The sequence below is a fragment of the Pelobates fuscus genome, chromosome 1 (assembly GCF_036172605.1).
Source record: "Pelobates fuscus isolate aPelFus1 chromosome 1, aPelFus1.pri, whole genome shotgun sequence".
Lineage (NCBI taxonomy): Eukaryota > Metazoa > Chordata > Amphibia > Anura > Pelobatidae > Pelobates > Pelobates fuscus.
This window is the reverse complement of record NC_086317.1, coordinates 439,064,630-439,078,998: the sequence shown is the minus strand read 5'-3', so window position 1 is coordinate 439,078,998 and position 14,369 is coordinate 439,064,630. Positions and strand designations below refer to the sequence as shown.

General features: G+C 39.8%; 1 protein-coding gene across 1 annotated transcript; it reads right to left on the bottom strand.

Moving 5' to 3' along the window:
- Positions 1 to 4,169: 4,169 nt before the first annotated feature.
- AMER2 (APC membrane recruitment protein 2) lies at positions 4,170 to 9,683 on the bottom strand. The gene is made up of 2 exons (XM_063429702.1): positions 8,693 to 9,683; positions 4,170 to 8,521 (listed from the first exon to the last, which is right to left on the bottom strand). The coding sequence occupies exons 1-2, from the start codon at positions 9,561 to 9,563 to the stop codon at positions 7,674 to 7,676; spliced, it is 1,719 nt and encodes a 572-aa protein (XP_063285772.1). The 5' UTR covers positions 9,564 to 9,683; the 3' UTR covers positions 4,170 to 7,673.
- Positions 9,684 to 14,369: the final 4,686 nt, after the last annotated feature.

The following is a 14,369-nucleotide window of genomic DNA, read 5'->3' as shown; positions in this document are numbered from 1 at the left end:
GCTGATTTGGTAAAGAGAATTGATCGTTGATAGCCGGCTTGCAAAAGACCATCATCAAAGTGCAGCTAATAAACATCACAAGGTCTATAAGGAATAAAACCACAAATGCCAGTGTTGTGACAAAGACCTACTTTAGAGCTTTGTTGTTAACTTGCTATACTCGTCAGCCATATTTTTAACTGCACCCTCGCCAATGTGATTCCATTGCAAATTTGTGGCTTTCTAACAAACTCAATGACCGATTCCATTTCTCCATTAAAGTTTTTCGACCTGACATTTAAGGAGTCAGCATCCTGATGGTCTCAACTGGAACCTTTTTTCGGATAAACCCCATTGTTTATGTTAATTTATATTTTTTTATTTACACTTAATTGAATTATGTTGTGTTATGCATGTAATCCTTATTTAAGTAGCCTAATTTTGATTTGGATTTTTGTTCTCCAGGTGCCTAACCTTAAAAAAAAGACATATGTATTGTTTATACGTGAGAAACTGTAATTTTATTTTTTTGTATTTATTTTACTACAATTGTACATCTACACAGTGTGTTTTGTTTTTTGAAAATATATTTGCAAAACATCTGTTGAAGCAAAAATAAAAATTGTTTGTGTGCATATACATACCGTCATGCCAGACATCAGAATAAAACATTTTTTACATAGCTCAGACGTAGTCAAGTTATTAACAGTGAGTAACACAGCTGAAGATACTGGAATTATTGAACACATTTGGGGTCTGTTGATTAACCAAGAAATTGAGAGCAATTCAAAATTAAATTTGGTATCGTTTGAGTATCGCCCCCTTGTGTTTGCACTAAAAAGCATAATTCTCCGGCAGAGGTGTTCACTAAATCAGTAATTGTGGTAAATTGAGAATGGAACTGCACTCCGTAGGCCAAAAAAGACAAATTGAATAAAAGTTTGGCTAATTTTCAATTTCTACTAATTTGGCCTCAAATTTGCTGTTCAATTCTAATTTCTCCTCAATTCGTCATATAGTGACCAAACTCAAGTAAAACATGCACAGTGTTGAATAAATATCCCCCACAAACAAAGTTATTCACTAAACCGTGAATTAAAAAGAATTTACCAAAACATTTTAAATTCAGGCCAAAGAAGCTGAATTGGAAAACACTGTCCAAGATGGCCATTTTTTCCTGATCAACTATTTTGACCTGAATATTGCAATTCCCTTACTGATTAAATTCACCATTTATTGACTGTAAAGAGACCCACATTTACAGACATTATCGAAAGAGTTGTATTACTAATCAAACCTACTGGCATATTTTCATATCTGTAATCATTTTAATAATAGGAACAAAAGCCAAAGATTAAAACGCACATTTAAAAATGGTGATAGTAATATAGAATATTGTAGAGCAGAGGGTTATATACGAAAACAGGAATAGGAGTGAATAAATTACAAATATGACACATTTAAGGCCAAAATATCATTGTGTTGTGAAAGATTCACATGTACACGGTTTTGTCCTTAATTTGCTAATTATTATTTTTTTTTATATGCAATTCTTGTTTTTTTTAATTAAGATTTTATTTTTTTCTATTTTTTTTTTGGAAGCCATAGAGAAGAAGGAGATATAACCCAGTTGTATCAGCAATTCATTATTCCTGTTTTAGTAAATATACACATTTGAAAACACCTTGAAAACTGAAATAAAATGAGAAATAAATGTGATTTTGTCTTTCTTCCTGTCGTTAAGTAATGAATCGGTTTTGGCATTTTGGGAAAATGATACAAAGAATCACAAAAGAACATAGCCTTGACACATATCCAGTGTTCAGTGGATCACGGCTGTATGGAAACAATGACAGCTTTGTGTCGTTTCGCTACACACACACCATAGGACATTTTTGCTCAATGCTTATCCACCATATGGGCAGAGACAGAGATAGCAGAATGGCATGTACAGCAAATTCAATACAGAGATTATTATTATAAGAAAAACAATCCACAATATGTGCACATTTAAAAAAAAAAGGTCAAATGAATAACCTACCTATTTAATTACACAAATTATTCTCCTGATACCCAGATGTTAACTGAGCTTGTATTTTTGCTGAAGTTCAAGAATCTTTTGTGAAACAAAGGCATTTTATTTGAACGACCTTTCAATTTGTAGACAAATTGACAAATTGACATCACTGCGTAATGTGATACATATTGCTAGTCTTCATTAAAACATATTTATTATGCAGGAGAGTAACCGAGCCAAGGTATATAGGTTGTATATGTGTGTGTGTATATACGAATATATATGTATGTAATTGTTGGTGATTAATGGATGGAATGTTTGTGATTGATGGATGGATGGATGGATGGATAGATAGACTTAATTGGTGTGTATCCATAACATAACAAATATATCTGGCTTTTTTTTTTCGACATCACTGTCATATATTTATTTTTATGAAGAAGAGAATCTGATGTAATGTTATCTCATGTCATACAATAAAATTAATTAGCAAAACAAGTTATGCCCTACCACTCCCTGTGGTGTATTTATTCCTGCTGTTAGGTCTGGTAAGAAGCACCACTACAGAAAAAGAAATATTGCTGGTATTTGTGAGCTTTTAGGAACAAAAAAAATACCTTAACCATGCTACGATTAAAGGGATACCCCAAGCATCATGACCACTTCAGTGATTTAAATTGGTCATGGTGCCAGGGGTCTTTATGTGCAGCATTTTGCTTAGAAACGCTGCACATACAGAAATTAACTTCTTAACTGCTAGAGGTTTAACTCTACCTCCTGTAGTGTCATTAGTCAGACCAGAACAAAGTTCAGGGATGGCGAATATCAGTTAAGAGCGAAATTGGAGTCTGATGCCAGCACACACAGCATGCTAAAACCAGATAAACAGAATGCCCCCCTCTCATGCTGCTCCTGTCCTCCCCTCTGTCCATCCTCCCTGACCTCACTCTCCCTTTGGTGAGAAGGAATAACGTCAACCAAGAGGATCAGGCTACAGGAAGAATGAACAAAGGTAAGTTTAAGTGTTTTGGTTTTTGGGGAGGTGGCGGAGTGGCGGACCTCCTCAGAAAGTGTTTCTCTAACCGAAACCAGTGTTTCATGAAAACACTGTTTTGTTTTGTTTTGGTTTGATTAGCCCTTTAACGATTCTTGCTGTCATGAAAAAAAAAAAATATAAAAAGAAAAGACCCACGAGTGTCAGCCATCTTGTTTTTTCATATGAATGTCTCCATGGAGACTAAAACAGTGACACTTTTATACCAATAAATATCTGCTACTCGTGAACAAGTCCTTTGAGCATGATCTCTTCTTGTTTTACAATCTGTTTAGTCTATTGTATCAGAGGGCCCCTGCTATCTTCCTATATACTTATTAAACACGCCCAGTGTTATTTACTAAACTGGGAACTCAAAATGTTATTGTATTTTTAACGCAGAATAAAACAAATTGGAAATATTTTAAATTTCACCTCTTTTCCCAGCTCAGCTACTTTTGCCCCAAATTTGTGAAACCCTCTTCACTTCCTAATAATTTCCAGTTTCAGTGATTGACTACAAACAGTTAACTCTTGGAGTGCCCGTGGGACATATACATGTACAGTGTAACCCTGTGTTATCCAAGGGGTTAAACTTGTTAGGGATTTGGTGACTTCAAAAGATGCAGACCGATCTTTCATTGAAGCTGATGAGTCCATTAATGCAGGGATAACAATGTTAATCCGTTTACTGCTTCAGGCTTAAAAAGAGGAGAGCAAATAGATTCTTATCGCTAAGTGCTTTAATAAGGAGTCAGTATAAGCCTTGCAGAAGATGTTCTCACCCAAGATGACACCCCCTACACATAGAACCCCCCCTGTGATCACTGTGATCAGCCAGATAGTTCACATTAAAAAACCCTTTCAGGATCAGGACCTATGACATCCCAGGACTGTCACAACTGCAAGGGGCTTCTCTAAGCCTGTTAGTGAAGGGGTTAAACAAGATTTTCCTTATTGGCCAAATGAAATGCTCTAATACAACTGAAAGGTTGCTTTTAAACATCTAGCTCACAGGTGACTGTGGGGAACATGTGACGATTAAGATGGTTTTGATAACAAATCAAAATGCAGGAAAATAAAAATGTTTAAAAATGTATACGTTCCTCTATATTAAACACAGTAGGCAGCAGAGCTGATAGTAATTAATATATAAATAATAGAAGACATGTATGATTATGGCAGACTCAGAAATCAATGAATAATTGTAGATAGGCTTGTAGCATTCAATGTGTATAGTGTTAATGAAGACAGTATATACTTAAATTAGACCTGTCATCCATCCTGCTATTATGTGGATGCTTTTTATTTATCAACAATATGGCAAATTAGTCTATTTGGCTTTGGGAACCATGATTAGCCCTGTGATGATGGGAGTTGCAATCCCAAACAAGCCGCATTGGCTTCAACTGTTATTCCAATCCAATAGACGAACAAATCTCACATTCTTTGTTACAGCATGAAGGGTGTGATCCACTAATTCATGCATTGCATTCTGCAAACTCCTAATTCTGTATAACCATAACCAGTGTGTATGCACCCATTATCCATACAGATGTTTATGAGATACATTTTATAGTTTGTATATTTTTGAAGGTATGAGCCACCTGCTGTGCAATATGTTTGTGCATTCCAGCTGTTTGTTATTGGAAACGACCTTGCTTCAAACACATGACAATGCATGATCAACGCTATCTTGCCCGTTTAAAAAAGGAACAAAAAATAAAATACAGCAACATGGATTATTAATGTGCATTTTGTAGGCAGAAAATAATAAATGTTTGTGAAATATGTCGTCATATCTCTTTCAAGGGGCAGTCATACTGAGGCCTTCAAACAGATGTTGTCTGAAGAACATCAAAAGGTATGGTCCCAGTTAGACCAGAATGGAATGTTTTGGTAGCACCATATTGACATGGTCATGTTTGAGGGGTAGAGGTTGGGGGATAGGGTTTAGGAATTAGAGATAATGGTAAAAGATTTGAAAGCTATGGGATTCAATATAGTTAGAAATTAAGGTTAGGGATTCATGGTTAAAGATTGGTATTGGAAGCATTACCTCCCATCAATCAAAACCAAGCCAAAATGGGGGTGACAAAACATTCTAAACATCCCCAGATGGACAGCCCTGTACTATTTGTGTTTTATGATGTCAAATAAATGGCAGTCTTTTTGTGCATATTAATACAGACATTTACTCACATAGAGATATATATATATATATACATATTTACATAATACACATGAAACTAAACAGAATTTGGTCCTTATAAGTACTGTACATGTATAAAGACGGTTGCTTTAGACTGAGAAAGTGTATAAAAACCAAAAACTCTAGTACCTATACAATGCTGGCTTGCGTCTCTTTAATTCATATATGGGTCATCCAGTAAAACATCGGCCGTATTTATCAATGCAAAACACGAACAGTTCAAAAGGTCTAGATGTAAACTTGGAGCAATGCAAAGCATAGCGCTATTCCATAGATTATGTTCACCAGATATTATTGCATTAATAATTACTGTGCCATGTATCTTCAGATAAAGAATGCAGCGCAGTTGCAAGATGGCAGCTTTTATATTGCAGAAAGGGACAGGACCATATCAAAATAAATCTAGAAAAATAAACCATAATTATAAAAATAAAATTATGTACCGTCTGAAGTATACAGCTCCCCTGCTTTAATAGACATGATCCTTTTACAGCAGTGGACGCAATTACTGAAGTGTTGTTACAAGGAAGAATACATTAGTACATTTAGCTTTGTATTTTTTTTTTTTGTTGTATTTCCTGACAAATAAATGTCTTTAACCAATTCATTCGTACTCAGATAGTCAACCTCTGACAGATGAAATTCTGATTTAAAGGGACACTATAAGCACCAAGACCACTTCATGCTGTCCCTTTAACCCTGCAATGTAAAAGATTGTCGTTTTAGAGAAACAGCAATGTTTACATTGTAGGTTTAAAACTGCCTCTAGTTTCACAGAGGTTAACTGTGTGAAACGACGCTGGACATCCTCATGCAAAGTTCACCATAGGGTTTAGTGGTTTCTTATGAGGAAGGCCAAATATGTGCGCGCCACTTGTTGCGCATGCGTATTCGGTTCTTAGATCGTCCTGACTTCAGAGGAGCTTGATCCAGTGCTGAGGGATCTCAGCGTTGGAATCAGATAAGTGAATAAAAGTATTTTCAATCATTGCATGGCTTGGAGGGGACTAGATGGAGACAGAGGGACACTGTAGTGTTAGGTCCTAACACTATAATGTTCCTAGAACCCTGCCAGAACTGAAATTTTAACCTTGAGGATTGATCTGGGCTAGCTACTAAATCACTAACCACTAAGGTATGGTATCTTTATTTATCATGTAGTACTCAACAGCCTTTAGAATTAATGGTGCTATTGTTGGAGAACAATGCAAATGGTCCATTGGAGTCTATTCACTAAATTGAGAATTGAGAACATTGACACAATAATTGCAGACTGAAGGCCCAAAATATTCACACTGAAAAAAAAACCATCCACATCACCTATTATTCCAGTTTTGCTATTTTCGCCGATATGTTTAATTCCCTTTTCAGTTCTTCACAATTCTCTATTTATGGAAGAAAGGCCACAAACTCCTATAGACAATAACTGAAGCAAAGACGCTTCAAACAGAAAGGCTGTGAGACAAAATGCAAGCTCTGCTAAATTAAAGATTCTTTTTTTTCCCCTGCACTTTAATCATATTTAAATCATTAGTTATTGTAGGTTTGTCATTGTTCATGTTACCTCGTGCCAAGAAAGCTTATTACATTAAAAGACTTTGCCTTATACAGGGCATTCTGGGAATTATAGAGGGACAGTTGTGCTCATTGGTGGACCCACCCTATCGTCTGAGTGATTTTTAAATTTTTGGAGTATATCTGTAATGAGTAGTTCTGCTTCCCAAGAAATTTTGCAGCAGTCATAAGCTTTACTGCATCTGCATAAGTGTCCTCAGGTTTACCTAAATCATTCATACACCACTCAACCTGGGATAAATTACTTTCCATCAAATGACAGTGGTAATCCCATAACTGTGTACATTTTGTCTTGGAACCAGCAGCTTCAATATATTTGGCAAAACAATTCAGTGCTTGTAATAAAGCTGAACTTTGCTTGTTAAGATCCCTGACTGTTAAACATAAACAGGTATTTAAAAACATCAGTGTTAAATTCAGTAATAAATAACCTCTTACAACCCAAATTCTGGGAACTACCACTCCATTGGCTGAGCAGCGTTGTAGTTAAACTCCATTATCTGTGGAAATGCTGGAGTTCCTGTATCCATCGATAAAAACATTATCATGTTCAATTAATAGAATAGGGATCCAGGCAATCTGTCTCAAAAATTCCAATTAAATCTTGAACTTTTTTTTTTTTGCTCAGTGAGGGAAAGAAACGTGTGCAGAGAAAAGTGAGAACATACAAATATAAAATAAAATAAAAGATCCCAACAAAACAAAAAATAGTTTTAGCAAACTTGATCTGAAGATCCGCCCTGGATTATTTCATTATAAAAACAGATTTGATTACAAGTATTTTTTAAAGTAACTGCAGGCTATTGAGACAACAACCGGACAAATTAGATTGGCTTTGCTTTCCACTTAAGCCAGTACTACTTTCTGGCAAGATCGTGGTAGACTGGTTTACCTGATGTCCCCGTTATTACTTTATTACTGACCCTTCTTACAAGTACCTTTGAGACTGGGATTTTTGTTCTGGGCAGTTCACTTTTCACTGGTTGCTGCACAGCTGACGAACCGCTAGTGTCGGCCCCTTGGCTGGGTGGATGGACTGGTAGATGTTTAACGCTAATAGGTATCTTTGAATCCTTAGCAAAACTGGTTTTCGCAGGACATGTGGCAGTTACTGGAGACAATGGTTTGGAACGTGGCAGGCATGGAATTTCCTCGCCCGCATGCGCTCTGGCTGTGTTTTCATCAGGTTCTGTATATAGGTCATACAAAGCGTCTCCACTACAGCTGTCTCCGAGAAGTGCTTTCTTTGCCACATTCCTTGCTGGGTCTTCCTCAGGTCCTGAGGTAGATGAATCCCAGTAACCCTCATCACTATTCCGAACACACTCTTTGTGTTCCCTACCAGTAATCTTTTGATCACCTTTCTCATACCGACTCTTTGCCACCTGCTTGAGTTTAGACAGTTTAACTGAATTCCCTTCACATGTGATGTCAATACGGTTTACCTCGCCTGAGGCCTGTAATGGACTGCTTGCTTTCTCCATTTCTCTGCTCTCCTCCTCTGACTGAGGCCCCATGCCCCAAACATCCTGTATGTAGGTATCATCCACTTGATCTGGACTTGCCATCTCCTCTCCTCCTCCTTGATAGGCAACAATGATAGGGGTCTTTTTAATAATAGGTTTCTTGCCATTACCGTGGATATTCCTCGTAACAACGCTGTTCCCTCCTTCGTCATCATGATCAGCAATAATATCACCACATCCTGTAAGAGAGTCAAAGCTTTTCAATGATGTAACATCAGCCAACATCAAACAAATACGGTCAAGAGACGGCTCAGAGGGAGGATCAATAGTAGAAGGGTCGGGGATTGCAATTTCTTGGCCACTATCACACTCAGGTTCAACAAAGGAAATATTGTTTATTGACAGTTCACCTGTTATGTTTTCATCCTCCTTTTCGTTCTGGGCGTCCACCTCTAGACCTGGCAACTGGGTAAGGTTCTCCACGTGTTGTCCATCTAAATCACCATTTTCTTGGGGTTTGCTGTCACCACTGTGTAGTGATGAGCAGGGAGATTCCACTCTGTCCTTTTCTCGGTGCTCCCCCACCGATGCATTCACTTCCCCACCGTGTTCCTCACAGAGTGAGTCGACAGCAACATCCTCCTTGGCTTTTACGCTTTCACACAACAATGGTTTTTGTATTTGTTCCTTAACACATTCTAAACTAGCAGTCAATGATCCAGGCAAAATCAGGCCAGGTGCATTTTCTGTCGCCCCTTCCCTGTCATCTTTGTAGCTTTTCTCTTTTCTGTTCCATCGCATGCTATTAAATAGCCCTTTGAGTCCTTTCTTTTGTCTGCTGACAGGTTTCTGCTCGGTATTCTCTCCCCTCACGGTATCCGACCTGCTGCTCTTTTTCAGCAAATTAAAAAAACTGTGGGACTTTGCCACGGAGCTGTTTGAAGCCACATCTGCCTTTATTGTCACCATCGTTGGATTTACATCAGGGTTCACCTTGTCACCGGCGGCAGGTGTAGGAGAAACAGCGGCCGCCCCAGCATCCTGCTCCTCTTTCTTGTTGTTGCTCTCCAGCACAACCTCGGCTAGTCCATCCAGGGTCTTGCTCCGTACCATTGCCATTTTGCCTGTGTTTTTACCATCCCCCTTGTTTTTCACACCAAATATAGTTGGCATGGCACTGCCAGATTTCCTCTTCCCAAATAATTTAAAGGCAGTCTTGTTGATTTTCCCAGACGGCTGCTCTGCTGCTTGAGAATCAGCACAATCACAATGCAAGTCCATGTTTGCAGCCTCCCTGATCCTGCCTCCTTCTTCCTGCAGACCCCCGCTGATGCCTGATGCTGATTTTGTCAGTAGCAGCTTCTCGGCTGCTCCTGTCCATCTCCATAGCAACCGCAGGGATAAGCCTTTTTCGTCAGCTATGGGCTAGAGCCAATTCCACTGTCATCCATTCTAAATCAATCTGCAAACTGCAACAATATACAGGCTCTCCCCTTTTATAAAAAAAAAAAAAAGAAAGAAAGAAAAAAAAAAAGGCTTATGTAACTCGCTCACATTAACCCCGTATTTACATTTATTGTAATAGGAATGACCGCCATCAGAGATGAGTCTGATTTATGAAACAGGCAATATGCTTTTTCCTGAACCAAAACTGAGAAACAAAAGCTGATACATTAAATCTGTGCATATCACAAGTGTTAAATAATACAATAGGGGAGGTTGAGACGTATCGTATTCTACCTCAACCACTGGAGCATTAAACAGACAGAGCCTCCGAAGGGTTAAGTAAGGTTAGGTCGCAGTTGATATGTTAATGCTCAAGCAGGAAAGCCTATTAATTGCAACAATAACACCTATGCTGGAGCGTAGAGTATTACTATGATTCCCTGCTATTATTGAATATTGACTCCGCACTCTGATTGAAGTGCCTTACGAATAGTCAAACTATGGGGGGGGGGGACACAACAACATTCAGTAAGTCTCTATTTTCTGATCAGTTACATGTATAAATCGGCACTGATTATCACAGCTTGAAAATGGGATTTGTAAATAGAAGCACATACATAAAATATAAGTAGGATCGCCAACTGCGTTTCTCGAGACAGCTATACGTTCCATAGGCTGTTGGGACATGTTTATATAAAATTTTCCCCAGGATGGGTGAGTAATATTTGATTTAAAAGAGGGGTTATGGTCAAAGAGCGGGGGTTTAAATTAACAGAATATAAACTTAGAAAACTCTTAATAAAACTGGGATTCTGTTGCTATATAACCAGGCCTCCCTTGCAATATAACCAGGAATTATTTGTGGTATTACCAGGCCTCCATTTCCATATTCACGGCCTACCTTGCAGTAAAACCAAGTCTCCATTGTAAGAACGTAAACTCGTATGAGTAGGGCCCTCGGGACTTTCTGTTCCTGTTGTACGTCAAACTTATTGTTTGTTTGTTTGTTTGTCTCACATTTTGTAAAAAGCACTTTGTAATATGTTGGCACATTATAAATATATAACTAGGCATACACTGCAGTTGTCCTAGCATTCTTTTTATCTCCACCTGATATTAGCAATTAGTTCCTTTCGAAGAGGATGGATAAATGGCGCAAACGGTGTTACTAAATTATATTAAAATTAATAGATAAGGTATGATAAAATAGAAGAGGATAATTTAACAGAGTAACTTCACAACTCTTATATTATTATTATTATTATTATTATTATTACTTTAGAAAATTCAAAAACATAACCAGACCTCAATTGCAGTTGCCATAATAGGATCCACCAGGTATTATCCATTAGCTCTTTTGTTATGTTTTGTGAGTTTTGGTTTTGTAAGTGGTTCTATCTACTAGTAAACAGCTATCACACTGAGCAGGATAGGTGTCACATAGAATTGAAAAGTAGACAAATCATCCTCATTTTGAATTTTAAACAGGAACAAGCTGTTTGTGGATCTTCTGCCAAAACATAGACACATCACGTACCTGGTAATGTGCGTTCCTCAACTGGCACCTACCTCTCTATCCATTACACACTAGTCTGTCACTCAATTCTCTGAGGAAGATTGTCTGTGAGAGTAGAGTATGAGGAAACACTGTCTCCTGGGAAGCAGGAGTCTAGCTCATGGCTCTGATATTTTTTCCTGTCTGTAAATGCATGTTATTAGATTCTAAACTGTAACCCAGTTAACCCTTTCAGGCTCTGTGTGTTAATCTTGCTTGCATTTTGCCTTGGAACAACTATTGTGTATTAAAGCAGCTCTGTCATCGTCTGGAGATCTTTGCATAATTTGACCACCGATGGTGAATTTTCCGCTGGGTGTCCGGTTGCAGCGGGGTTCAGTGAAAGATGAGTCATACTGACCTGAAAATGATCCTTCATGGCCACAGCCACGCTCTTCCTGCCTCTCCTCTTCAGTTCCTAGAACTTCAGGTGCTAGCGGCCCATATCGGTGTTGAACTCTTACGCATGTGTGAGAGTACAACACTGGAATCTGTGAAGCATTTCACAAGAACACTGGATCCTCCATAGACCAGGGCCGGATTAACATAGGGGCTGATGGAGCTGCAGCTCCAGGCCCAGGTCCATGGAATAGGCCCATTTAAAAACAAAACAAAACAAAAAATTATTTTTTTTACACACACTACTCTTAGGTTTGCCACCTGACTGGTATTTTACTGGTTTGCCACCTGACTGGTATTTGTGGCTGCCTGGCCGTGCCAGTATTGCAGTAATACCGGCAATACAAATGCAGGTATTTTTCTCAGAATAAATGGAGATTACTCTGCAACACCAGCACCGGCCAGTAGGGGTCACTGTGTGTGGAGAGAGGCAGGGATAGGAAGTTACAGCATATCCCTGCCTCTCTCTACTACTTACTGATCCGTGAGGGAGCAGCAACACAACACAGAGTCCAGACAGCAGCTCTACAGCTCAGGTGAGAGAGGGATGGGGGTAAAGGCAGCAGGGACACATGGGGACACTGAGACACTATGGGACACTGAGACACTAGGGGACATATATGGACACTGAGACACTAGGGGACACAGACACTAGGGGACAAATGGGGACACAGCCACTAGGGGACACTGAGACACTAGGACACATGGGGACACAGACACTGGGAGACCTGGAAACACTGAGACACTTGGGGACACTGGAAAACATGGGGACACTGAGACACTAGGGGACACATGGGGATGCTGTGAGACATAGGGACATTGGGCGACACTGAGACATTGGGACACGGAGACACTATGTCCCCATTTCTCCCAGTGTCCCCATGTCCCCCATCCAGTGTCCCATGTCTCTTAGTGTGCCTAGTGTCCCCATGTTTCCCAGTGTCCCTATATGTCCCAGTGTCCCCATGTCTATGTCCACCACTGTCCCCATGTCTCCCAGTGTCCCCAAGTGTCTGTCTCCCAGCCAGTGTCCCCCTAGTCTCCCAGTGTCCCATAGTCTCCCAGTGTCCCTATGTCACTGTGTCCCTAGTGTCTTAGTGTCCCTAAATGTTTCAGTGTCCCCATGTCTCCCAGTGTCTGTGTTCCTAGTGTCTCAGTGTGCCTAGTGTCCCCATGTCTCCCAGTGTCCCTATATGTCCGAGTGTCCCCATGTCTATGTCCACAACTGTCCACATGTCTCCCAGTGTCCCCAAGTGTCTGTCTCCCAGCCAGTGTCCCCTAGTATCCCAGTGTCCCCTAGTCTCCCAGTGTCCCCTAGTCTCCCAGTGTCTGTGTTCCCATGTCTCTGTGTCCCTAGTGTCTTAGTATTTCTGACCCTATTATGTTAAAACCACCACCTTGGCCCCTTCTTGCCTCCCTAAGTATAGTTAAATATAACTTGTATTCAAGTCTGCAGCTGCTGACTCTGCCTCTGAACTGACTGTCTGCTGGTTTCACTTTCAAACAGATGTAATTTACCTTAAATAATTGTATCTCAATCTCTAAATTGAACTTTAATCACATACAGGAGGCTCTTGCGGGGTCTAGCAAGCTATTAACATAGCAGGGGATAAGAAAATCTTAATGAAACAGAACTTGCAATAAAGAAAGCCTAAATAGGGCTCTCTTTACAGGAAGTGTTTATGGAAGGCTGTGCAAGTCACATGCAGGGAGGTGTGACTAGGGTTCATAAACAAAGGGATTTAACTCTTAAATGGCAGAGGATTGAGCAGTGAGGCTGCAGGGGCATGTTCTATACACCAAAACTGCTTCATTAAGCTGTAGTTGTTCAGGTGACCCTTTAAGTTTGAAAGCTTAAGAGAGATGTATGGGAACAAAACTTGTGTGGACTGGCTGACAATAAAATTAGTTTAGGTAATGCAGACGCTGGTCTCTCTAACACTGTGCCATGTCCCCTTTCTTCTACACTCACTACATACACCTTTTCTCTGTTTCAGACTATATACCAGGAACTTCTGCCTGCTAGTAAGAAGGTAAGGAGACAAGTGGACATGTGAGTGCTAGGGGACAGTCCTTAGAAAACATGGAGTGAGCGCATCATTAGACGCATTTATGTCAAGCTTGGGGTGCTGCCTGCATAGTATGCACTTAGTTGGCCAGCCTGCAGGATTGGCGGGCAGCCTGACATGCATTCATGCCAGGCTGTCCTTCAAATTCTTTGGACAGACATGCCCTCTTTTTGGGCATATTCTCCCCTTTTTGGCAGGTCTGGTCACGTGATTCGCACCAGTGGCCCACCTTTTACCCTGCCCATTGACTTCCTGCTTCACTGGACACTGCTGTTAGGGGTTATGGATTTACTTGAAAGATGAAAGCATAAGTTAGAGAGAGATTAGCATAGAGTATGTGTTTTCTTATAGCTGCATCCTATGAGTTTCTCTCCAGCACCATCTCTATCAGATACATGATGCTTGGGAGGTATGACTGTTTTAGTGTTTTTGGTCAATAAGATTCCGTAATTAGGCCCATCATAATTGTCAGCACCAGGCCCAGTGTGCTCTTAATCCAGCTCTGCCATAGACAGAGCCTTTTTACTCTCGGCTGTCACTAGTGAAGGCTTGACAAGGCTTGAAAAAAGGTAGCTCCCCCTTTTTGTCAAGGTTGGCGAACGCAGGACAAATGTGACA